At 39.5% G+C, this 27024-nt stretch overlaps 1 protein-coding gene across 1 annotated transcript in view; it reads right to left on the bottom strand.

Moving 5' to 3' along the window:
• Window positions 1-27024, bottom strand: part of NPAS3 (neuronal PAS domain protein 3) — an 851962-nt gene that overhangs the window by 98392 nt on the left and 726546 nt on the right. The window contains exon 5 of the mRNA XM_045841074.1: window positions 24985-25159. Within this exon, the coding sequence (XP_045697030.1) occupies window positions 24985-25159 (175 nt within the window). The remainder of the gene's footprint in view (window positions 1-24984; window positions 25160-27024) is intronic.

Raw genomic sequence — 27024 nt, 5'->3', positions numbered from 1 at the left:
CGTGTACAGGGGTGGAGGATTTGGGCTAATAACACATTACTGTATCCTCAGAGAATGCATTTTTCATTGGTCATTCACTTCATTTTCCATTTGCTATTTTTCATTATGGTATTAAACTGTGTGATAAATGAAGGGTAGAGGAACTTGACAGATGATTTGATTTCTGCCCTTGTCAGATTATTTGGCTTCATTTCCTTATGAAAAGAGAAGGCAGGCCCTGTACAACTGTGCTTGTGGGTTTGTTTTGCAGCATGTGTTTCCTGCCACGGCCATATCTACTCCATCTATTTACCTGTGATTCGGCTACAGATGTGTGTCCCTCAGGAGCCTGGATAGATACTGACAGAGCTTCCTATTTGCTACAGTGGGTAGTATGCAAGGAACCTTCCACACGAACTCCTGATTCTTTCTCTGTAGAGCTTCTCCACATCCTGTATTATTAAAGGAGCTTCAATTATAGCATGCCACAAAAGACACAGACTTTGCAACAAAAGGAAGCCTGTCTATTCTTCTGTTTAAATACAGTGGCAGATTTTACCTCCCTCTTGGTAATGCGGAAAGGAGAAATGCAATATTGAGCATATTCTGTCATATACGGGCTGCCAAAGCCAGGGTTAGCAACATAGCTATTCATTTGAACATTCCCCAAACTTTACTAAAAACTTATTATTGTGTGTGCTTCTGGGGAAAAAAAGGGGTCTATGAACCCTGTAGATGCTATTAACTTCACAAATAATCACACTGCCCAAGGGAGACAAAGCTGCAAAGAGAGAAAGAAAGGAAGAAAGAAAAATATTCAACTCCCCCTACCTCCAGTAAGCAAACAAAAAAAAAGTTTCAAGATAGATCATATGTTTATCTGTCTTACTGCAGCTTTCAGCAAAACTGACGTGACAGAACCCTAAAACAGTCTGCAAGTAGCAGCTTCACTTAGACAACAAGCAAATAAAAATGAAAGCCTCTCGTAGTTTGGACAGCTTTCAAGAACATGGAAGAGATGCAGTAAATCCTTAAACTTAATAATGGAGTTAATTGTGAGTTGCTAAAGAAGACAGGAGATGAAGAAATGGTTTATGGGCCACCTGCCTTCAAGTGCAGCCACATTTTCAAGCGTGCGTGCACAGCAGTGCCATCCCGCTTTCCGTCTTCCTTCTCCCCAAGCTTGTAAGTAATCTCAGGCTTTCAAGAAAGCCTTTCCTTCTAAACTCCCCATTAAGCAGCATTCAAAACTGCATGCTGAAAGTGTCAGTCATTAGCCTTGGTGCACGTCAAGCCCCTGTCTCCCTCCTGTTAATGTGAGCAGTTACTCTGCTCTTGACCTATTAAAACTTTGTTTGCTATTATACTTGCTGGAGAGCTAGTCATGTGGAAAGGTGTTGAGGAAATGAGCCGGTGTGTTCCCCAGGTGATATAAACACTTTATCAAGCTGATCCCTGCCATGTTATGTAAACTATACCAAGGAGCATTCGTTTTAAACAAAGAGATAAACAGATCTAATATGCTTCAGGGCATCATGCTTTATGCATGAACTACTTTTTATTTTTGTGTTTGAGATTTTTCTTACACAGTCCATTGTAGTGGAGGAATGAAACACTGTCTGAACCACGAATGCAGCTGCACCTCAATGTCCAGGTTCTGAGAATGGTCTGCTCAGTTAATCTCATGTTAATGTTTTAAGTTCATTCTTAACAATTAATTTTAACCTAAAAATCTATTAATAGTTGTAAGGAGAACTTAAAAGTTAAATGAAGTCATCTGCAGAGATAATAATTATATGTATACACATTACAATTTATATCTACAGACTTAATTTCAGAACTTAAATTAGCCTTCTAATTTTTCACTGCCATTTGTCATTACAAGCTCCCACCATTTTTTTCTGTAGAAACTCCCTGAATTTCATCGAACATTTACATGCAAAGTAATGGGCTGTCATATGGGGTTTCACCTTTCTACAGGGTTTTCTTTCAACCTCACATGATCCTTTGATGTAGAATTATTATATCCATTTTACAGATAAAATATTGAGGCTTAGAACATGAAATGGCTTGTCCAAGGTTACCCAGCTTTGAAACAAGATTCAAAGTCAGCTGTCTCTGACTTTAGACTCCTGCCCTTGACACAGAGAGGTGGAGAGCACAGGCCGTGGGGTCGCAGCACCAAGTTCAAACTCTGCCCCACTGCTTGTTGGTGTGTAACCTTGGGATAAGTTATTGAACCTTTCTCGCTTTTCTTTTCACTCTCTTGTAAATGGGATTAAAAATAGTTCCAACCTCAAAGGGTCTGGTGAGAGTTAAATGAGATTATACACACACACACACACACACACTGCCTGGCACCCAGAAAGTTCTCATTAGTTATTTGCTGCTATTATTATTGTTACTTTTATTTTAGCATGGATTACTGCCTCCCATAAATGACAGTTGTCGATTTTTAACTATTGTAATTTCTCAACCTAGAGAATAAGACCCCTCATCCTAGAAGAATTAAGGCTAGGGGAATTTTTAATGTCATAATACTGTTCATTAAAACATGCATCTTTTGGCCATAAGTTTTGCAAGGTCTACATTAAATAGTATAGAAATTCTCCTACCCCAAAGCTGAATTTTCCTCCCTCTAGCTAATGCAATTTCCAAAGAAAATAAATTGATTCAGGATGTCATTTATATTTCATTATCTACTGTATTAAATAGAAAGTCATAATTTAATCAGAAAGTTTGATATATAAGAGACCACATAATGTGACTTATATCTTTAAGTGGAAATTTTGGGGTTGATGTTTTGTACATTGAAGTACCAACCTATTTCCAGTGAAAGGAGACAAGATACATCGACTCCCATCCACAGCTTCCTCAATCCCCATTTGCAACAGGCGGCTCTACTCTTACTCCTTCTCTGCTAGTAAGAGTTAGGAGGAGGTCTCTATTTCCCTCCCCACCACATGCCCTCCCCCACCTTCCACATTCACATCTAGAATGTAAAAAGATACGAATCCTTGTGGACCCTGAGCCAATCCATTTGATGTCAGGGTTCTTCTAGGTGGTAAGTGGCAAAGTCATGTTGACCAGAAGAAACCAACAGATTCGGAGTCGAACCTCTGAACAGGGACACAGCTTCTGTTTTTCAGTTTCCTTATTTGCTAAGTAAGAGGTATTAACCTCACAAAGTATTGTTATTGTTGGTATATTTATAGAATAATTTGTTAGCATTATTTGCATCTGTACTGAAATTGGTTTTGAATTCTTTTCAATTGGAGAGATCCATCAAAAGGACTGAAAATGAGTGAAAATGATAGGAATATGTTCCAAATGCAACAGAAAGCCACTCTCCTACCAAATGCATTTTTGGCTGAATCTCCTGCTTTATACAGCCAAGAGAATCCTGCCCAAGGGACAGGGATAGCCATCGACATTGGGTGGGAGCAGGAACTACAGGCCTGATATCCTGGCATGCTTGAAGAGAGTTTGAAAGAGTCTGACAATGAATGTGGGAGGGAGAACATGAAAGGAGTTGAAAATACTCCTTTTAATTTTTTTTTGCCTTCCCTTTACATGGCTGAAGAGTTTGATGATTTCTTTTCCTACCACAACACCTTGATTTTGTCTTGCTTTTTCCACACAGCTGTTTCCAATTTCCTTCTCTTACTAGATTTTAAGAGTGTTGAGGGAAGGCCCATTTCTTTTTCATCTTTATGTCCTTCAGAGACTCTGGTAGAGATCTCTGCACACAGAAGTTGGGTTGAACAACCAAATTATTGCCCTGGTAATCACACTACCTCATGGGTAGACTCAGCTGGAGCACTGAAGGTCCTCAACAAGTGCAGACGGGAATAAATGCATGAGTGAATGAATGACTGACTGAGTGAACGATTGAGTGAATGAACAGGAGTTAAAGAGCTGCTGTAACACCCTCTTGGTAGAAATCAATGGGATAAAAGGAAGCTGGGAGTGGAGCTGTGTCCAAATACCATGCAAATTGCAACTCTTACACCATAGCCTATTCTCCAGGGAAAAACAAAAACTACTCAGGGACATTAATGAAAAGCGAGGTACAATAACTGATGAAGTATCCTACTGAACAGTAATTCCTACTCTCTTTTGGAATCATGGTCCACTTTGAAAATTTGAGCAAACTCTTTTTCCAAGAACAATGCACTTTTGTCTATATGTACAGTTTTGTATTCAGCGTTCCGCTTGACACAGGAGGACTAAAACAGGTCCCCAGGTTAGCAATCTTTGCTCTGATAAGTTTAATAATAACTTGAGTAAGAACTCTGAAGTTCAGGTTTAAATCATGAGATCAAGGATCAGGAAAAATTTATTTCTTCATTTGCAGTTTTCTCTCTTGTAAAGTGGAAATAATACACTTCTGACCTTCCAGAATGGTTTTGGAACTCAGACAAGCCTACACGGTCATGTATTTGAAGATACTTGGTAAACTGTACCACACCATACTGATAAATGATTCTACAGTGATCATGCTTCCTTGCACTGGACAGCATAGGGACTGGAGTCGGCTACTTCCCTTCACTTCTCCTTCCCACTTTGTTTCTCTGACTCCCTTGTACTCTTTGTTTAGGTAGGTGTCTCCTCTACTAGCCTGTAAGCTCCATTAAGGCCAGAAATGCAGTTTCGTTTATCCCTTTGTCTCTTCTTCCTTCAGGTCCTAACATAGTGCTCCATATGTAATTGACAATTAAATAACATTTAGAAATGTATGTTGGATAGCAGTGAAGTCTACTACATTGGTTTAAGTATGTGGTGGAATGAATTGCAGGGCGGTTCAAATATATAAGTGTATCGGTCAGACAGACCCCATTTTGATAAAATACCGTATTCAGAAGCACACTTGCTTTGTAAGTCCTGGATACAATCACCGTCTAGAGAAGGGGTGATTTATTAAGTAGCTAAAACATTCTCTCTGCTGTAGGATAAGCTTTCAGCCTTTACCTCCATTTGTGAGCAACTGAAAATAAAAGAACTAATAAAATCCAATCACCCAGAACTTCTTCCTATAGACAGACTGAATTATAACTTTTTAATTTAGGCAGGTAAAGAATTATTACAGTAGGACTCTAGGGCAGGAATGTGTTAATAAAATCATCCTCTCTGCCTTTTCATTTAAAATAATCCCTTGAGCTGATTAAATGAAATATCACTTGTTTAATAACTGACAGAACATTATTTTTAAGCACAAATGTTTTGCATATCTTTGCTTCCCATTTTTAATTCCAGGCACCGAGGGGTGGAGGCACTGACATCACATGGAGGGAGCCGTGCTCCGCGTGGATGCAGTTTGCCCTGTCATCGTGGCATCTATAATTTAGTGTGAAGCAGCGAGGTAGACAGAGCATTATCATTAGAAACCATTCTGAACAGGGATATAAAACACAGTCGCAATAACACTTGTCAGAAAGGTGACTCTAGTCAGAACTCATATCCACGAGTTTCAAGATAAATGCTGACACGGCAGCCATCCTACAAAGACTATTATTGCTTCAAAAAAAAAAACCCAAGCCAAACCCCCAAACAAAGCAAGCCCATGAACCTTCCCCAGAGTGAGCAAGTTAGTGTGAAGTTTGCATCTGGGGTGGCATAAACTTTCTGTGATTTACAGCCAGCATATCCCTTCTCCACTTGGATAAGGTATTTTATGATGCCACAGAGGAAGTATCCGATAGCATTTTGGGTTTAATGATGTTAAGCTATTTGGAATTCTTTCCCCCCTGTTATTTGGAATATATGGGCTGTGCCCCTAAAACAGGTCATTAGCAATGCCGGGGACAGGTTCACCATCTCACCCACAGGACTGCTCTGCTGGCGCTCGCATTTTCCATCTTCCACATTTAGAAAAATCTCCTTGACTTGGGACTAGGCTATGATTTAATATCCCTGTTCTGTTGGCTTCATAAGCTGTGGAACCTCAGAGAAAACTCCCAAATCTGAATTACAGTTCTAATTGCTGTAGCTCAGACAAATGGTCTCGGCACTGAAAGTTGTATTAGTGCCCATTTCATACCCAGTACCCTTTGTTGCCAGAGGTCACTCACTGGGCTGTAGCCTGACTCGCCTTCTCCTTCTCTGTGAATGCGGCCCCTTTCCTGGTGTCCTTTTTGTCTGCAAGACAGACGAGAGGAGCTAACCCACTGGTGATTTAGTGCAAATTTTTCCTGAGCTCCCAGATCCTACTCACAGAATGCTCTTTGGTTTAGGAAATATAAATATATTAGAAATGCAAATTTACAGTGTAGCAGGGCTGTTTTCATTACAGAAGGATCCGCTGTGATAGAAAAATATATTTAAAAAATAAGTTCCCCTTTACTTGATTACTTGATTTTGGTTAATGATATTTTAAATAAGTAATTGATTATCACAGCTTTTAAATGTTTAATATCATTTCCCAACAATTAAAAACATTAAAATGAAAACTAAAGCAGCATGTGGTTAAAAAGAAGTTCCAGCAATACGGAAGGTTCTACAGTGAAAACAAGCCTTCCTCCCAGCTCTGACCCCCAGGTTCCTAGGCTCTCTCCCAGACGCACTTTCTCACACGTCCCCCGTTTCTTGCACATCCCTGCAGAGATGCGTCCCCCAGTGTGTGTGCCTGCGGCTATTCTCTTGGGGTACATATGTTGTTCTGTCACTTGCCTTTTTTTTGGTTCACTTAATTGCTTGGAACTTGTGCTGAATTTGAATATATGCATCTTCAATATTCTTTCTAATGGGGGTATAGTATTTTAGTCTATTGGTATAGTTTTGCCAAGTTCCATTACAGATTAATTATATGCCAATTCTATTCAGTCTTGCAATAGCAAAAAAGTTACAATGAATATTTTTATATATGCTTTTTTCTGTAAAGAATTATTTTAAACAGGAAACTCTACTAGAATATTTAAGATTCTTTTGTGAAATGTGTCTGAGGGAGAAAATTTAAAGCTACTATTTGGGGTAGGTGACTACCAATTCAGACTAAGGTGAAAAGCAAGATGGAGGTGCATACTTAAAATGATGAGAAACTATGTTTTTAAGTTCCAGAAATGTGATTTATCTCCTTTGAGGAATAAAATTCTTTTACAACATAATATATTCCTGTGGTGCCTTGTGAACACCTTCTGAGGGCCAGAGAGACCTATGTCTCCCTTTACGAGACCTGTGTCTTGAAGTAAGTTAAGCTTCAGTGAATGAAACCACCAACACTGCTTCCTCCTTCTAAAAAGTGTGGAAACGGCATAGTTTCAAGGCAAATTACACGGTTGCTTCCTCATGGAATTAAAACCAACAATTTTCTTTTATGCTATTGTCTAATAAAAAATGGGAATAAAAACATCTAATAACTATTTCTCTTCTGGCAATTCTGGACATCAACCCTGTTATGTCTCTTGGCACCTTATAGTTGTTCTTTCTAGTCCTGTGATTACGACAGAGTGATGATTTGTGGAACTTGGCGTTTACCATCTTGGTGTGCCGTCAGAACCCCAGCTCCCCGAGGGCAGCTCAGGTATGGGGCTTCGCAGAGAGAGGGTGTACAAGTCACAAAATGTGTCTCTAATCACTCAAAGTACAATAGGAAGAAGACATTCTTTAGTATTGAGCATAGGGAGTTCTTCAGAATGAAAAGCTCTACCAGTCACTTAGAATTGTACCCATTTGAAAGAAAAAACCAGTACATGTAATTCCCCTGTCTATGCTAGTGAGGTTGAGAAACTAACTATACAAGTCCTTAACAAGTTCAACAATCTCTCATTAAAATGGTAATTACCACCATTAATAGACTCATATATGAAAGAAGTCAGCATATTATTGAGATAAACAAAAGATAGTTCTACCATTTTTGATACACATGGACATGTAATTGGTATGTTTGTTCGTGAAGCTTTTTAGTAGTTTAGTGGATAAGTTACAACTTTAAGGCATATTTCTCCACAATCGTGGAGTATCAGCTTACCATACTTTCCTGTCACTACTTGAGAAGACTGATTATGGTTCAATCTGATCTGGCTATTTTTGGAGAATGGGCTAGTTGCTTATTTCACTAGCATATTATTGAAGACTAAACTTTTATCTATATTGATACCAAAACATATTGCCTTCAACTTCTCCTCATCCTTCATAATTAAAAGATACTGATATGTCAAAAAAAAAAAAGAAGAAGAAGAAGACAGGGTTTTCTGATTTGGAGAATAAATAATTCAAAACCTGTTTACTATAATTGGTAATCATCCCAAGAACAAAAGTTCACCCCAGCCGCTGGATGACCTGTGTGAGAGTTCTGGCTGTGCAGGTGCCAGCTGCCGGGGTGTAGGTGTCCTCAGAGAGGGGGAGCAGGGCTGCCGTCCAAAAGAGGCAGGTTTACACAGAGAACAAAGATGGTTCAGAAAAGCTTCAGTGATGTAACCAGGCATCAGACTGTCCAGGGGTGAGGACGAGAATCTTCATTTTGAATAGGATTCTCCTGCATTCTGAAGTTGGAGAACATTGGACCCAGAGCAGCAATAGCTGGCTTCGTAGACATGAAGCGGGAGAAAGACAAGGCTTTGTAAAGCCCAGAAAAGACCCATCACTGAATGTATCATTAAAAAAGAAGCATGGACTGTGAGCTCATAAATTTGTAGAGAAAATGGCTCTTAGGAGAGCAACTTGGCATTGCAAGTTGATTTGGGGAACTCTGAAATAGGTAATGCTTTTGTAGCACATGTTCAGCAGATTCTAGATGCAAGGGAAACTCCTCAACCTCTTCTCCCTGAGCAAATCATCGTAAAGTCATATACATTATACGTGAAACAAAAGCAATAAGCAAAACATACTGAATTTTCTTGCTAGCAACCAGGAGTTTGGGTTTACAGCAAATGCACTTTCCTTCCCTGGCAACAAACTAAATTACATACAGATTAAGTTAGGAATAAATTTCATCAGAACTGTGTTGGATAATCTAACTTGGATGTTGAAGTCAACAGCAGCTGCTATGGATGTGGTATTAGTGTGTAAAAATCCAAGACACCAGTGTTCACCTAGAGAAACAGAAAAATCACAAGATAACCTCAAAAGACCCTGCTGCACTATTTACCAAATGTGTTTCTCTAATCAGCTGTTTAAAACACTTCAGGTTTTCATATTATGTCTGTAATGCCCTTCAGGAAGGCCATGTAAATACCACATTCATTTAGGGGGAACAGAGGCAGCTCACAGCGTTGAAGTGCATGTGTAAGGGGAGCCCGCTGGCAGAGGCGGTCCAGGAGCGGAATGTGGGTCTCTTCTCTCTCTCCCAGAGCAGGGCTCTTTCTGCAATGTCACAGCCATCTCATTACAGGGCCCCATTTTCTCAGCACATAGTAGGTGTTGAAAAGTGCTAAATGAATCAACAGTGACATGTTAGATAATCACCAGGAGTAGGAATGAAGTGCTGGGGGAATTATAAAAGTGCCAATTGGATGAAGATGAAAAGCTATCACTGCCATTAGCAAATGATTTGGGTATTCTCCTTGAATCATGATATTGAGGTCGATAATTTAAAAACTGTTGTAAGGATACCCAGTTTGTATTTTCTAAAAGAAAGGAAGGCAATATTTCTTCAAGGGAATACAGTTAGCTCCCCAGTAATAATCTCATGGAAGCCTTTTTTTTTTTTTAAGTGACATGGGGTAGTCCTATTGAAGCCCCTCCTGACTTAATGTAGGAAAACTCCATAATTAAAACTGCATGCTCAAATCTTTGCTTTAATCATCAGCTAGAGTTTTAGGTCATTTTGAAAGTATAAAAAGGGATTATGTGGCAATCAATTCCTTTTATTTGTTCTTTCTTTTGTCTTTGTCACTTATGTAGAAATAGAAAACAAATTATAGCTACCCTATAGCTCTCACAAGTCAGAATAATTTAGTTTCAATAGACTTGGTGATACTGTTTAAACCTTGAAAGTTAATAAACATGGATTTGTAGAATTAAAAATATTGAACTATTGGAGTGCTACCAACTCACAAAATTAAAGTTTTATAACCCAAAGTCGAAGACTGTATTCTACAGTTTAAATATTTCATACCTGACATTTTCCAACTTGACAATGTGAAGTCTGATTTTTATTTTTCAATCCAATATGAGTTTGGGAGTTTAATTCAAAATCAAGATAAAACCATTTCTGACACTATCTTCTCTTTCCCTTGTTCCCTTCTTACGATGCAGGGGTTTTTTTCCACATGCCACTCCCTGCCCCCCTGACTTTGGGAAACAAACTTTTCTAGCTAGTGGTGGTGTACATTTATTGAAGAATGTTCTGCTGAGGAATTAACCAGTGTACATGTATTGCTAAAGGGTGAAAATTTTATAAATTAGAGTCTCTAATGTGGGTAGTATATGACCAGATTTAACTACTAATTATATTAAAAGAAAATGCTTTTTAATTTTTTTCAATGCTGTGAACTACTACAGAAGCTCCCCAGAGGAGACCATCTGCAAGCAGAGACAGCAGATGAAGAGCTGAGAGCTGAGTCACGTGGTTCCATGAGGTCTTCCCTCCAGAACCTCAGGGTACAGGCAGGGACTGTCCATGCTGTGGACGTACTACTTCTTTCAGTTGGGTGGCCAGCTTAAGTGATGAGGTGGTAGGGTTCCTTGCTACTCAAACTCAGCAGCCAGACCAGTAATTGGTTCCTTTGCAAGGCCTCTGGAATCTATTAGAGGTGTATGTACATCACAAAGAGACTTCTACGCAGAGAAATAAATGATCTGAAAAGGCCATCAGGGTTCACATAGAAAGGCAGTGTAACATTTAAAGGAATTTCTCACTTAGGTAGTCTTGCTCTTTGAGAGTATCTGATGGAAGTGTGTTTTTTGCCTATAAGGAAATTGGGAAAATCAATGCAGCTTAATGTTCAAGTTGGATATGTAGGCCGAAATGACGGTCTCCATGTAAACACTGGTACCATTTTGTGAGGGCTTTAAACCAAGGAGCTTTCCTGTTTACTAGCTGTGTATAGAATGAAGGGCAGGCCCATCTCTGAGGACACTGGGAAATAAGTTACAACAGAACTTTGACATTCTATCAGCTCTCCCCATTTTCACATCTGGCTTGGAATACAGATGGGAGGAGTCCTCTAACTGATCTCAGCAGGCAGAAAAACATTGAACTCAAGTTCTCTCTTAAGTTCCTTTCAGCAAATTTAAAACTGTAGGGGGGCTTTCTTGACCATAGTTTACTTAAGACTGACAGAACACTAACTCTGAGTCAGCAAGGATCTTCTTAGGTCCATTTTGTTAAACTTACTTTCTGAGTGAATGGAAAGGCTAACACATATCATTTCCTAGATAATGTTTTAATATCTTGCATTGGATAAAACTTTTTTTTAATCAAGTTACAATGGTAGCACAGAACTCCACAAGGGGTTGGGGGTTGCAGATGGCTGCATTACTCTAAATGTTCAAGCTTGACTGACCCATTTCATCAGTACTGTCAGAGCCTTGCACTGATACATGTTGACAACATTTAATCTTAAAAAATTGAAAGAAATGAATTAATATGCAAATTTCATCAGCTTTGTAATAAAAATGTCCTTGAAAAAAAACAGTGAACATGACCCCCGAGGAATTGTGTGAATTATCCCAGCTCAATTCTTTAAGTTAGTCAGAGGTACGCCAGTCCGCAAGGAAATCAGTGCAGATTTGACTTGGAAATAATTATGATGAAGAACAAAACACAAGCAGGTTGAATAAATGTAACAACTTGGGAAAAAGTCTTAGTCCTGTTTGTTATTCACTTTGAATTAACAGGATTAGGTTTGGTTTTTGAAAATAAAGGAACACCACTGTGTAATTTTAACACCTAAGTAATGTGAAAACAATATTTTTTTAACTATCAATTTTAGTGCATATTAAAAATCACATTTAACAAAATGAAAGTCTTTTTAGGGGATATAATCAGAGTGCAGCTTTATGGCAAAAGAGAAGATTGTAAGTAACTCTTATATTTAAACCATGGTTTATATAGGATTTCTGAATTGATCATTTTGCAGAGATGTGTGGTCAATCCACTTGTAATACAAACAAAATAGACTGATGGTAGCTGATACTGAAGTGACCGGTTATTGCACTGAATTTAGCTAATTGATGGGACTGTGTGAATACAGTCTCTAGATGTGAGTGTGATGAATAATAACCTCCACATGGACATGTGGATGCTCAGGGTTAGTATACTACCTGCATTGGGAGAATCAAGCAAGCTCAGTTCAGGAAAGCAGTCACCTAGGTGGGCATGCACCGGTGCCTCTCTGTCTGAGGCCTGACACAACTATGGGAAGTGATCATGGGCGTTGGTCATAGCAACTGAATATTTCTCTATGAAAGTTCAAGGTTTTTAATGCTCCCAAAGGAGATACAAATGTTAACAAAGGAGCCTTAACCATTAAATAAAACAACACCAAACCAAAAAATTGATATCCATAACAGCTTATCAGAGGTCAAAATGAATGAATAAATGGGTTGAGGACAGATATCGTTTCCATCCCCAAGTAAATTCTCATTATTTTATTTCTACCCCCCCCATTTACCTTGTTCTATGCCCCTCCTTTCCCTTTGGGAAAGGATCAGGCAACAAACAAACTAACAAACAAACAAAAACAACAAAAAATGAAACTCTTAGGCAGAGACAATGGTATGGTAATTACCAGAGGGAAATCTCATTAATTTAAATAGATGTATAAATATTAGGGAAAGACACGTGGTTTTCACTTCAACCCTTTGCATCTTTGTGCCACGGGCTGGACCTGTTTTCTCTGTCACCTCAGCACAACGCAGCGCCCAGGCTCTGGGGTCCGAAGGGCTGTGCCCTTGGTTCACTCTTTATTCTGGGCACTGCTGACTTGGCCAAGGTGAAGCCTACACAGATTAAATTCAAGCTGTGTTTAAGACATCCATATACTTTCAGTGCTGGTTAAAAAAATAAAATTCACACCACAAAAGAAAAAAAAACCTGACAGTCTCACATAAAGACACCAAATAAGCGTTGTTAACAACCTGAAAAAGACCACACAGTCTTCCAGAGGCTCCGAAGTTCTATAACTTTCCTGATTTCATATATCCTTGGAAGACCAAAGCACTATAATACAGACTTTGCCCAACCAAATTAATCTCCTCTGTAAGCTTTTGTGGTTCTCTACAAAAGGCTTTTAAGTTTCTCCTTTCTTTCTTAATCTACCATCAGTAAAATCCCACTTTTATAGTGCCCTTTGCACCTGCTTGCATAAAATGAATAACCCCACAGTTTAATTATGCACTATTCTATCAGTTGGGAAGTGATATAAAGTTGCAGATAGAAAAAAGAATAAAACCCTCTTTTGGTATCCAAAATTAATATATGTCAAGCTCAGGGTAAATCTTAATCTTTGCGAAACATTTTTCTAAAATAGATGTTCTTTTATCATCTGGCACATCAAGACCCGTTGGAGGGAGGGAATGAAAAAAAAAGGCATTTGGTTAACATGCTGCAGAACAGCACTGTCTTTTGCACCTCACTTCAGGCTGTTCTTGAAAGGTCTGAACAGTTGTATAATAATGAAAAATGGGCAATGCTTGTGCGGCATTGCCTGCGCTCACACACCTCCGCCCACGCATTCATCATTCTGCAGGTATTGTCAGTGAAAGTTTAATTGCATAAACACTCTGTAACTGTCCTGTCATATTTCTTGTCAGTCTGGATTCCCTCTCCGGACTCACTATCTCACAAAACTATAATTGAATTGCTACCAAATCACAAGAGTCCCCCCCTCCCAAATGAAATCTTTATGAATAGAATTTGTTTCCTATCAGCAGATTTGACAAATTGTGCCAGAGGAAGGGCCCTGGTGATAATTTTTGAGTTTATTCTCAATCTAGCTATTTGCTGAATGCTCTTATCTATTTAAAAAAAAATTTTAAAGACCCAGTGAGGGGCGGGGGAAGCATCCAACAGCCCTAAGGGGCTCTGTGGCAATAACTCTAAAGCCAAAGGAAAAAGGGGAAGATCATCTTCCCCCTACTGTGAAACAGTACCATTGGCAAATGAAAGACATAGGAATTAATTCAGAATTAAACTGGGAATCTGTCAAAGCTAAGATTTCACCAAACTAGGTCAATTCCTAGTTACGAGGTATTAAGTACCCAATTTAGTCAAGTGTTTATTCCATTAAACTTTCACTTTGTTTCTCTTTGCACCAAGCCTTTCGGTGATCATTACTCATGTATCTGCTCGGAGCAGCTAGATTCGTTGACAGATTTTTAGGACCATGAACAAATGAGAATTAATCAAAGGCATGGCATGCAATTTACTAAATATGTGATCATGAAATTTTAATGCATTTACAACATGGTCAAAGTATTAATAGTTTCCCCAAAACCAATAAAACAGAATCTAGCTGTAGCTCATGTGGACTAAGGCTTATCTTTTGTTTCATCTTTGTTCCATTCGACACTCTGGTAGCCCGTGTCCTGTGCCCGCCCCCGGCATCACCACACGAACTCTCAGCAAAGGCCCGGACACCAGCGGTTCCGTTGGGACTCTGCGGGTGGTGTGGGCATGAGACATGGCTTCTGGCAAATAACTCTCAAATGGGACTCGGCTGCACCCAGATTGACAACTGTCTGATTGTTTATGTTTTTTAAATGTGCTTATCAAAACCATGTAGGATTGATGGGTGTTTGTAGATGAAGTTATGTTTTTGCAACAGACTTAATTTAGGACTAAGGTTAAGGCTCAGGATAAATGAGTGCATTAGATGATTAAAGATCATTTGTCTTGTGGGACATTTAAGTCATTTATTTATGACACTTAAAAACAAGCCAGGAGAGAAAGCACCATGGGTTTAAAGAATCAGTTTTATACAAATGTTAAACTAAAACTAATGACTTTTTTAATGGAACTCCAAGATATGCCAGTTTACTAAATATCCGGAGGCAGAATCAAATGTGCCGTGAAGTAAACATGATGAAAAAATATTGGAATTTTTAAAAATCACTCAATGCTGTATGCATGTATATATACCCATGTGCACCTTCTTCTAAAAGTTTTTCTTTTAACTGCAATTGCTTTTGTATTTGAGGACCTAGGTCTTCTGCCTCTCTTTAAAATGTTCTCTTTTGTTTTACATAGTAGAATAAGATTTTTTGATAGTATAGAAATTCGGACTATCACACTGCACTGTGCTAGGTATGATAAAATACCTTGTCGGGGCGACTAGATGGCTCAGGGGATGGGTAATGGGATCTACGGAGCCTTTCACCCATAGGTCATTGGCTTGAATTTTGTCCAGGTTGGAAGTGACTAAAAGTCATTAACATTTCATGACTGCTTGGTGGCCTACGTGAAATGAGTTTCTTACTTTATGTATTTATTTAGGTCCATATATAGTACCTATGGCCGGGGCATTTGGCAACTTGCTTTTGCAGGAGCAGCCCGCCAAATCTACCAACCTCTTCTCTGTGTCATAAGGAGATGGTTGGACACAGGGAGAGCAGACTTCCAATTCTTTATGATGTCACCAGTTTTACCACTGCTCTTACACTGTTTTTATTTGAATAGGACATCCCCTGACAAGTGAGAGCTATTGACTGGAAGATTGATATTTTACCAAGAGTGCATGATATACTTATTAAACATTAAAGAGGAGCAGCTTTGAACCCTAGGGAATTTACATCTTACTATTTTATTATCAATAGCATATGTAATTTTCAAAAATTTCCAGATTTTATTACCAATTGATAAAAAAGTAAAGTGGACAGATGGTATCATCAATCCCAATTATTTGAAAGCTTGAGATTTGCATAATTTCTGGAGTATTAACCCTTAGCTCCTGGCGGAAGACTGACCACAAGGTACACTTCTCTAGAAATTACCTTAGTTCCAAGTCATCGTTTCTCCCTTCCCTAATAATTCTTCTCCAGGTCTATTCACTTACTTCTGAGTTAAAGAAACGGCCTTTTGAGCCATTTCCTTTGCTTCTAGTCTGCTCTATTCAACACATCCTGCATATTCTTGCAAAAATAAAGGGTAAGGTATCAAGTTTGGTGAACACAAGTTACCCGCAGATAGGAATCAGCATAACATCCGGGAGACCATCTCACAGAGCTGCTCAGGAAGATGGAGACTGCCCCCAGCTGGTGGTCTCTAGCAGGGGTTACATAGCTATTTTAGATGGATATTGAGAAGCAGCTGGGGGTGTAGTTAAGAATGGAAACTCTGGTGCCAGGTTGCTTGGGTACAAGTCCTAGACCTGTATGATTTTTCTAAATTTAAAAAAACTGTTCTTATTTTAGTCCCATAAAATGGGGAAAAATAATAGTACCTTCTTCATAGCATTTTGTGAGAAATGAGTGAGGCAATGCATAAAATGGGCACACCTAACTCCCTGACAGTCATGTTTTGTGTATGTCTGGGCATGTCAAGACAACTTGCTCCTAAAGAAGCAATGTTCCTGGGCTGTTAGTTTCTGGGTTGCAGCTTCAAACCTGAGATAGTTTGGCAAGGGTGCTAACAGCAGCATCTTGCAATATAGAATCCTGCCCTACCCAGACACCAGTGCCCTGATGGTCGTCATCACACTTCCGCGTTGTATTAATGTTCTGTCTCCCTCACACAATGGTCAGCTCCTGGGAGCCAGGAGCATCATCTGTTTCCTCAGTGCCTCGTATAAGGTCTGACACCTGCATGATCGACACGTACTCAACAGTTTACTGCATAGTCCAATCACTATTATCAGGTGGGCCTGGGTTTGAATGAGAATTTACTTTGGTTAATAATATCTAAAGAAAAGATATAAGTTCTTCCCTCTCCCAAGCTAGTCGGTCAACTAACAGAAGTTGGTGACATTTCCCATGGGCCCCAAGAAGCCATGATAGTGTTTCACGAGCACATGCCTCCAAGAGCATGTGACACCTCCTGATGGACCCCATTGCTCTTCTTGCTCTGTCTTCTTCTCCTGCCTACCTGGGGCGACTGGTTCAGAAAGGAAGAGCCCAGAGAAGCTGCAGAGAGCTGGGCCCAGCAATGGCCAAGGCACAGCAAAGATCAAATGCACGGAGATGATTTTGGCTGTGCTCCTGGCTAGGGAGGCATGCACCTAATGGGAACTGAGAGACTCAGGGCTCCATTCTGCCTATAACTGCTGCAGATGCTACTGTTCTCTATGGTGAAACAATGTTGGGATGAAGGCAGAGGAACGGATTAAGGCAGAGGAATGGATTAGATAGAGAACTTGAGTCCTAAGTGAGAGACTGTATTTTTTAAAAAAGACATTTTAGTCCAATGACATAAGTGCATATGGGGTTGGCCAGATTTGTCTCTGGAGTTCAGAAGCCACTTGGAGAAAATTCCTCTGGTTCGACTCCTACCAGGGTTGTCTCTCCGTTCTCCTAGTTCCTAGACTTCCCGCCTATCTAGCCCTAATTTTGTACCATTTTCTCTAACTAATCTCGGCTGATAAACTAACTTGTGTTTGGGGCAAATCACTTAAAATTTCCATCCCTTTCTCCTCACCTGTAAAATAAGGATAACAGAGTGGCCTGCCTCGGAGGGACAGGGTATGAATTAACTCCTGTGATTGGCGGTTTCTGTGCTCTGCATACCCCAGATTGGATGTGAGTACCAGCCACGGTCAAGGGGGCCTGAGTTCGCTTTGTTTCTGAAGCTGTACTCGGGAAAAGCTGTTTGGCCAAGAGCTGACAACTGAAGTTGCAAACTTTACACAGAAGCAATATTTCCAGTATTTTCCCAGAGCAATCATGAGTAAATTGCTCACTAGGGGTGGAAATGGTTTCTAGCCAGTTCTGCCTCTTCTGATATGTGCACCCTGCAAAGCTCAGTCAATGCTAGGTAACCAATCCTTTGTCAGTCTGCTCTTTAGTGCAGGAGAAGAATTCAGAATGGTCTAATTTGGACAGGGATGAAATTTCTGTGCAGTGGTATGTATTAAAAGTAAATAACTTGTGCTTTGTTCAAGGCAAGAGTTACAGAAATAGAATCTACAATTTTTAATTATCCAATGACAAAGCCACATTTTTTCATTTTTTTTTAATGGGAAAGAACAGGTCATCCATGAACAATTTGTCTTGGGTTTCATTTTAGCAACTCTGAAAGTGTACCCCTTATCACCATAGGTAAAGGAAAGTCAAAATTATGACCTGGAAAGCCATATAAAACAGCTGTTAAAAATAATGGGTTTAAAAAATTGATTTTCTAAATCTTCAATGGCAGGTTTAAGAAAAAATGCTACATATAAGTTGAGTGACCCTATTGTGTATTCTGATAAGAGGCCTGTCCTATTATCAGACAAATCATTTTACTACCCTGCAAATACCACCATATTAATTTATACAAAAGCTGCACTTTTTTAGTCACAACCACTCTTCGAAATTTTGGAAGGAAAAGTATCAGAATGTCATGCAGACGTATGCTGAGATCTAACATCTTCTTTGGGAACAGAAGGGAGGCTGCCTTTCAGCAGCTATGTGAGTCACCAGCAAGGATTTTCATGGGTCAAGGGTGTCAAGCCCAAAATGATGCCTTTGTGTTGCAACTTTGCATTCTGGGAGCTGGCCTGGAAGGACAGAGCTCAGGTACTGGGCCAGCAGAGCCTGGTGGGAGGAAGAGATTTTTATTTTACTTTTGTTTTTAGTTCCCTCGGGTAAGATCCTAGAAGTACAAGGTTGCTTCGCAAATGTACTCATTGTACACAGACAAAAAAGTGTGAGTGTACACATAAAGAGGTGGTGAGTGTGCCTAGGCCTTGCACCAGAAGAGAACACAGGGAAATATTTATTCTCTTCTGGGGCAGTTCCAGTTGACCACGCTTAGCTTAGCTGGGGATAAAGGTGCATGCAAGAATAGCCTACTTTCTGCACTGAAAAGTCGTACTACATCAAGGTGGCTTTTTTGAGGCCAAAGAAGCATTTTGAATTTGGCAAGGCAGCCCCTGTAATAGTACTGGCTTATTTTTGAAGTATATATGTCATCTTCATTTAGGAGTGATAAAAGATAATTTCTATTTCATTTCAAACTAACAATGACCTAGCTAAGGAAAAGAAATCATATTGATAAGTTTTGGATAAAAACTGAGTTTATGCCTAGTTGACGATCTCTTTGGGTCATGAAAATATTAGTTTTTGCAGGCTGCTTTCTGACCATTAGATGTGGGGACACCCATGAGAGTATGGGCATTAGCAGAGGTGGGCCAGTTGGGGGAGATGGTGAGTGTGTCTGGATCATTGCTGCAGTGCCTGGGGAGAGGCATCACCTACGCAGTGCACGAGAGATGACCATGGTACATTGTCTGATGGATTTCTCTTTGCTTATGTTATATGACATGGAAAAGAATTCAAGGTGTGTTTACAGTTGATAAACGTTCAACATAAATTATGCATTTTAATTTCATTTATTTGTTGGGGACTATGGAAAGCAGGGATTTCACTGCATACAAGCTGCCATTCAGATTCAAGAATCACCAGTTTCCTCAAAAGGTACACTTACTACAAGAACAAAATTCATTTCTATCTCAAGTGAGCCACTATGGCTTGTAATGAGAGTTTTAAAAAGGCAAAAGTAGAGGACAGCTCATCCTGGTGACTATACAGTTTGTATTTTACACTTCCAGTGGATCCAACATTGTCATCAAGAATAAATCAAGTGCTAATAAACCTCCTATCATTTGACAACTTGAAGGCTGGAGTTTCCACACTATTTATATCTTTCAGCATTAGCATGCAGAGCAGTCTCCATGATATTATCTTACCATATAATGACTCCAAAAATCTCACAGAGATTAATGGTGATAACATAATTCCAGAAAGTTGCCACTCTATATGTAGAAATATATTGGCAATAAAAACCAGTCACTGTGTGCCTTTCCCCAGTAAGGGATCTCTCACTTTTCTTTGATTTTCAAAGGCTTCAGATCAATAACTGGAGTGACATTATTAACAGCTCCCTCAACACTTTGGCCAGCACTAATATTAAATCCATTACACCTTCTGTTTGACATTTGCAGTACAGCAGAAAGTGCTGTAGATACAGTCACACTGTCTGGGGACTGGGGTTGGATGTGGGGTTAGAAAGATGGTTTCCCTTGCCTGACTTCTAAATTCAGTTCATTGACAGGAAATGAACCAATAATAAAAAAAAGAACCCTACATTCCAACAACCCTATATTAGGTGCTAAGTAATTTACCCATAAAAGTACAAGTGTATCTCATATCTAAGCAGATTTTGAAACAAAATATTGATCTGAACACCAGATAATTTTTTACATTCATTTGTTTCTCTAATCATATCACTTGTGAAAATTGTCTAATGATTTCAGAAGAATTGAGTTCCTGTAGAATCGGAGCTGAACAAATTTACCATAGCATGAAGGCATATGTAGAAAATGCAGATTATTTCTATTCAGGCAAGCCCTCAACTGCTTCAATTTTGCCTGCCTTTAAAATATCCAGGACACAAAGGCGGCATAATAGCACAAAGATCCTACCACTGCAGTGATTATCTTCACCCCCCCCCATCCATAACAGGCTAGGTCTGCCTGAAACTTCAGACAAAACACAATAACCTCTATTTTTAGACAACAAATGGTTAACACGCTGCTGTAGTTATTCTTCACCAAAAGTACTGTCTCATACATTTTGCTAAATTGTCTAAATCCTGGTGCGGTATTGATTTCTCCCTCTGTGAGCTTGCACCCATTCAATAAGCTGCAAGAACCTCTTGTCCGGGCTGAATTTCCTACAAAGCAGGACCCAGGTATGTTACACCTGACAGTGGTCCCACAGCTGGGAGCTGACTGTTAGCTAGCGGGGGACAAACCGCTGGAGACAGAGAGGAAATTTTATGTTAAAGTGAGAAACATGACGGGGAAAGTTGCCTGGGAGCTTATGTGGAAAAGCAGGCTACCAGAAGCACGGATGTTATGATCTTATTTAACCAAACAGACAAGCCCACCACATCACTACACATGTATACAGGAACAGAAACGAATCTACATGGATAGACATAGAGTGTGCACACATGAATGGTGGTTATTTGGGGGTAATGTCATGTTGGTTGTTTTTTTTTTCCTGCATTCTCTGAATTTTTTACAATGAGCATGAATTAATTCTATCACTTGGTGAAAATCAACCTTTTGTAGTAAGAAGGAGGAGGGAGTAAAATACAACAATTTTATGACCTAACCTAATATTACTCTTTGCTTTCAAAATAGGAAGATTTTAAAAGTACCTCCAGGATTTCTTAAAAGAGCTGCTTTTTTATGCAGCAAGCATTTAAAAAATACAGCATTGAAATTTATTAAGAGGATAGCTCTCATAATCCCAAGATTACAGAATCATTAGAAGTAACGAAAAGACTCATGTAGATCTACGAAGAGAAACCAAAATATCCAGACATCACGTTCCAGAGGCTCTGGGCTGCTCATGGTCAGGGGCCCGCAGGACTGCAGAGCGCTGGGGTCAATCCCTAAATAGGCATCTGGAACTTCAGAACTTTTGAAATAAGCCACCTATTTATTTTTCTTACACATGCCTTAAGGTTTCCCTAAAAGAAATATCCTATTATTTAACTATTAATAAGTGTGCATACAGATAAAATATTTATTTTGGGTTGTTGTCCAGTTGACAGAGTTCTTTTTTCTTGCATTATCTTGAGACTTGTTTAAGACAAGAAAATCAAAGGCCGGCCGTTCAAAGACAGAATTTCTATTATGGTGCAGTCTCTTGCTTCTTAGGCTGGTTTAGTCACTTATTTCCTTTTATTATAATGCCAAATGTTATTTAGATTTCAGTCATTTAGTAACGCTACACTGAACACATCAGGGCTTCCGAAAAATTTCATACCTACTAGTACCTTCATTTTCATAATTGACATCCTTTTCCAACCAAATTACACTACTATTTTTAAAAAAGAATCCGTGTTTTACCAGAGTTTAAAAGATTATGATGCAACAAACAACAGTCTTCAAAAATGTTCTTTCATGTTATTAGGAATTAGGAAATCTTGTTAAAATTCTTTCAGCTTTTAAGAAACATAAGCAGCTTTGGCATGTAGTGCCTGACATGAACTTTTAAAGTAATTCCCTTGGAGCCATGATCTGCATTAGTGAAGATATTTAGTTAAAGGTAGCACACTGCCCTGCTTCTCGGTACTGGGGCAGTCAACCTAACTGCCTTTTCAAGACAAAGACTGAAAGTAGCCCCACACTACAGACTTTTAAAGCAAAGTAAGTTTAACATTCTCTGATGGTGGAGGAGACACTCTCCGTCAAGGAAGAGAAACCCTGGTAGGTGACTGTCGCAGAGAAGCCCAGGCCATTATGGAATGTAGAAAGCGGTTTTTGATTGTGCTACTTAGCTTGGCTCAAGGAAGGCTGGGGTAAGAAACCCAAGTTAAAATCTGAATCACACTTCAATGTTCAATGACAGAGCAACTTTAAAGGAGACATGTTATTCTAAAATCCAGAATTGAAAGAATCTCAGTTAAGTTCTCATAGTGCACCTGGAGTTGTTTTATGCACACTGGTGCTTCAGAGAAGGCATCGGGTCTAACCAGGGTTTGTACATTCAAGTTTAAACTGCTGGTTTTGACTCTAGCTTAGGATAGCCTAGCAGAACTGGTGTACAGGCTAGGGACATTTTTCTCCTCCGTATCAAAGTCTCTTCTAAGTGACAAGTCACCCTTAACGTGTTTGTGGAGATATCAAGCTCAATATGAATCAGCAGGTAAGCCAGCTGCTCAGAAGACTTCATTCAACCTTAGGTGGCCTTGACAGAAGTATAGTAAGGTGACAGTCCCTCTGCTTTGTACCAGTCAGGAGACATCTGAGGGCTCACTCAGTTCTTGCAACTGTATTATTAGAGCGTCACCAACAAACTGAAGCACAGCCAGGGGAGGGTGACTAGAGTGGTGAGAGTCTCAGGAGCATGTCATCCAATAATGTTTGTGCAAGTAGGGCTGTCTGACCTGGGAAGGAAGGGAGGCAGGGGGAAGGGAGCATTTGGTGGGTCTGACTTTATAGATTTGAGAGGCTGTGATGGGGAGGAAGGTATAAATCTGAAATATGGTCCTAGAGGGCAGACCATAAGGGAGAAGTTACAGCAAAGTAGATTTTGGCTCTGTATTGAGGATAATTTTCTATTAGAGCTGCTCCCCAGTGGAGTGGGAAGCCCCGTACCTTCCCATCAGGAGGAAGTTCCAGCAGAGACTGGAAGGCTGTCTCTTGGTTTTGCTATAAAGGGATGGCTATACAGGTTGGAAGTCAGATTATAGGGGTGTCAAAATTTCTACTTAATGTGAGAGTTTGTGATTCAGGGAAACCAAGTCCAGTCTCCTAAGGCCTTAGATCAAGTTTGTAAACTTGAATGCTTACACACCGGGTGTTTGAGTCAGGAGCAACCCAGGTTCCCCAATCCAGCCCCACCAAGAAAGAAGAGAGAACTACTTCCACGTGCTGCTTCTCCAATACGCCCAGATGTGACTGAGAAAGCATTTCCAGTGATCGCACTGACATAGCTATTCAGTATTGTCACTAACGGTATAAGAATACCTGACCACGTTGCCCCCCCAAAAAGAATTTTCCTTTTAAAATGGTAAAGAATAGTCTTAAATACTCTCTCCTCATGCATAGAGCTAAGTGGAGAAGGATGCTCACTGATGATACATATGATCCCCCGCAAGCTACAGGTGACTTGAATGAGGAAACATGGATTGATTCCAGCTGGAATTAAATTACATCTAGAAAGGGTAAATATGTTTTTCCCTTCTGTGTGAGCAAATACACTGTGATTATTTCTAAGCAGGTCAAATTAATTTTTTAGAAGTATATAGAGGTATTTTAACAGTAATCTTTAGATAGACAACTTTTTCCATTTTTATTTCTATAAAATGCTTTTGTGTTGGACATCTATCTGAAAACAACATGTCAGGTAAAGTACAAGCATCTTTAGAGTGCAAAAATAATATCCTAAGTAAGCAAATAAAACTTTGCACTTCAAATCAGGCCTTGATTCATTAAAAATCTTAAACTTCTCATGAGAAAAATTAACATTTAAACCAGTGCTGCTTGGCCAGGCACTCCACCACAGAAGAATATGAAATATCTCCTCTAAAAAAGTACAAAAAGGACAAAACCACAAATGTGGAACTTCAATTAATTTAAAGCCCCAATCAGCAAAGAATAAATCCTTCGCAGATCTAATTACCAGCGCTCTCGGAAGACCCAGGCCGACCAGCCAATCTTCCCCGTGTTTGAACAGCTTGATGAACTAGGGGACTGATGGATATCAAGTCATTTTGTTTAATTTATAAATGGATTTTCCCCTAATACTTAAATTATCATCAGTACAACACAATGAAAATGGGAACATTCTGAATGCAAAGTCTATAAGAGTCCTGGAAGGAATCCCAATGAGGAATGTCACCTCTGTTCATTCCTCTATACAATTGATCTAATTAAATACTGAGGGTAGAAAGGCAGTTTAAAATGTAGCCATTTCTGTTTTCTTTTTAGCCTTAATTTATCTGTTCACATCTTTCAAGTACCTCCTGATACTTAAAAAAAAAAAAGGAATCGAGATTTCTGCTAGTCCGTTAATACTTTTAATTCGCTGCAAGCTCATATTCAAAAGTCCCTGCCATAGATTTTGCTGCATAATAACTAAATGCAATACATTTAGCCATGGAAACAATAAAAGGAAGAGGGCTTTCCAAATCTGAACCTTTTCTGTCCAGTAATTTGACAGAGAAACTAAAGGAAATAGTACCTTTCATATCTATTGTTCAACTGAAATTAGATCTCTGGATTATACTTATTAAAATGTCTCCTTATTTTCAAATCTCTTCCTTATTTAATTACTGCATGGGACAGAAAGCTGCATGGAATTGTTAAATACCATTAAACCTATTTATAGTCTCCTCACACTGGCAACTTGTGTGAAATCATTGGCAAAGGTCCTGCCCACCGACCCACACGTTGGGATTGCAATTCCCACCTGGCTCGGGGGTCTCTGACTGGGAGGAGGAAGACGCTGAGCTGGCTCCATCCTCAGTGGCACCCTGCGAGAGGAGACCCCGCCCAGGTGGGAGCTTCATGCCCAGCTGCTCTGCCATCTCCACGTGGTCCCCGGGGTGGACATAGTCAAAGACGCTGCTGCCTGTCAGCTCCACCTACAGGGGAAGAGAGAGTGGGAAAGAGGTGTCACAGGCTTTCATTTCCATATTCAGCACCACTGTGATTCAGATTCTGAGCAGAAAAGGAAATATACAAGGAAATACACCCAGCCCCAAGAAACAATCCTGGTTCTAAGGCTCAAAAGCTTAAGGATTCTTGAAACTGAAAGAGAAAGATTTTTCCACATGTATTTATTTAGCAATTGTTTGGGCCAGTTCTTTTTCTCATACACTGTTGTTTGCATAAAGCCAACACATTCAGTGAAATGTGGATGAGTCTGCCTGGAGCTCCGCTCTTTTATCCACGCATCATCAAATGCTTTCATGTTTGGTGTCAACTGGATGATTGACTGAATTCTACAGTTTTCTCATTGAGAAGTTTGGGCTTTGGATAGAAATAGCCAGAGATAGCAGATGAGTATTTTCCTTAAAGCACACAGGTTTTCAAGATGTGTATTTATATGTACCAGCTTATTTTTATGTAAATGTAAATGGAAGAAGTGCTGCTTGCAAATATATGCAAAGGCATAATGTTTTCATTAAATATTACTCATTAGCTCTGTAATCATATGGAGAATTTTCCATGCAAAAGAGGTCAACTGGGGTCTGAAGCAGCCATTTTGTTTTTCTGCTGGTATCAGCTTGTTTTGCCTTCAATCTAATAAAATTCATGGTACACATCTCCTTGAGGGCTTTAAAAATGTTTTATTTTGTATACTCTTCATACTAGGCTGACTCTAAAGGTAGAGAATGAACATGAACTACCAGAGGGGGTTTGGCCTGAAGCAGAGGCATGGCCTAGTGCAGCGGTGTGTCTGGCACGGCCGGCAGCTGGGTGCCGTGCTGTCTAAGGAGGTGGAAGTTGCTGAAAAGAATTGGCTTTACCTCTGTACTCTTCTGATGCTATAACTCTTACCTCCTTCCAAGAATAGCAATAATGCTCCTAAAATAGTGTACTCGGGTTATAGGTACTATGACAGGGAGAGATGTATCAGCAAGGGAACAAGTAAACGTTTTTTCCTAGGTCACTAATGCATTTCCCAGTCCTCTGCTATTCTTAATGGTTTCAGGACAGCTACGATATACTACACAACTAGTGAGAAGTTCTTATAAGTTTCTTGGTGGATATTTACCTAAAACCTCTGCCTATGTATCTGCCTTTCCTGTGTAACTTGCATCATCCCTCCAAATTCCACCTGAATGCCTGCATTCTTTTTGCTGTCAAGAAGGAAGGCTGTCACAGGGAGCCTAATACCCAGATAGCAATCAGTATTCCCAAGTTCCAGGAAAATGATCACATCTAATCCCAGATGCCATTTGATTAAAATCTTAACAGGCTACACATCTTCAACATGTATCAATTAACAAGGGTATAGCCAGAAAAATGGGAGGCTAAATTCAGTTTGGCTAATAGCTATTCCTGAAAAAAGCTCGCATAACTTTTACCGAAAATGAGGTACTTTCTCTCTGCTATTAAATTATACTCTCCTACTGTATTACCCTACTACTGACTCTATCATTTTACAATAACTATTTCCTCCATTTGATATTGTTATAGAGCGTAAATCAGAATTCATAAGTGATCAGTTCCTACCCTCTGGGAGGGAGGGATTACATGGAAATAATCCCTTTAATGTGCGCCTTGCCTCTAAGCATTTCACACAGCAGTAAATGGGTAAGCTGACTTTGAGCAATTAGGAAATGAAATGAAACTAATAAAATGTGTGTTTTAATATTTCTTGATGGTTATTTTGTTTGGGGATTAGTGAATGTGAAGGACCTACTTTCATTTTGCATGGACTACAAGTGTACCACTTTAATAAATATTTCTGTTACTTTTCTCAAACTTTGAGTATTTCTTT

This window comes from Phyllostomus hastatus, unplaced genomic scaffold (genome assembly GCF_019186645.2).
Source record: "Phyllostomus hastatus isolate PE091 unplaced genomic scaffold, TTU_PhHast_1.1 phas_contig_348, whole genome shotgun sequence".
NCBI classification, from domain to species: Eukaryota; Metazoa; Chordata; class Mammalia; order Chiroptera; family Phyllostomidae; genus Phyllostomus; species Phyllostomus hastatus.
Note: the sequence above shows the minus strand (reverse complement) of the source record. Positions and strands in the feature narration are given on the sequence as shown.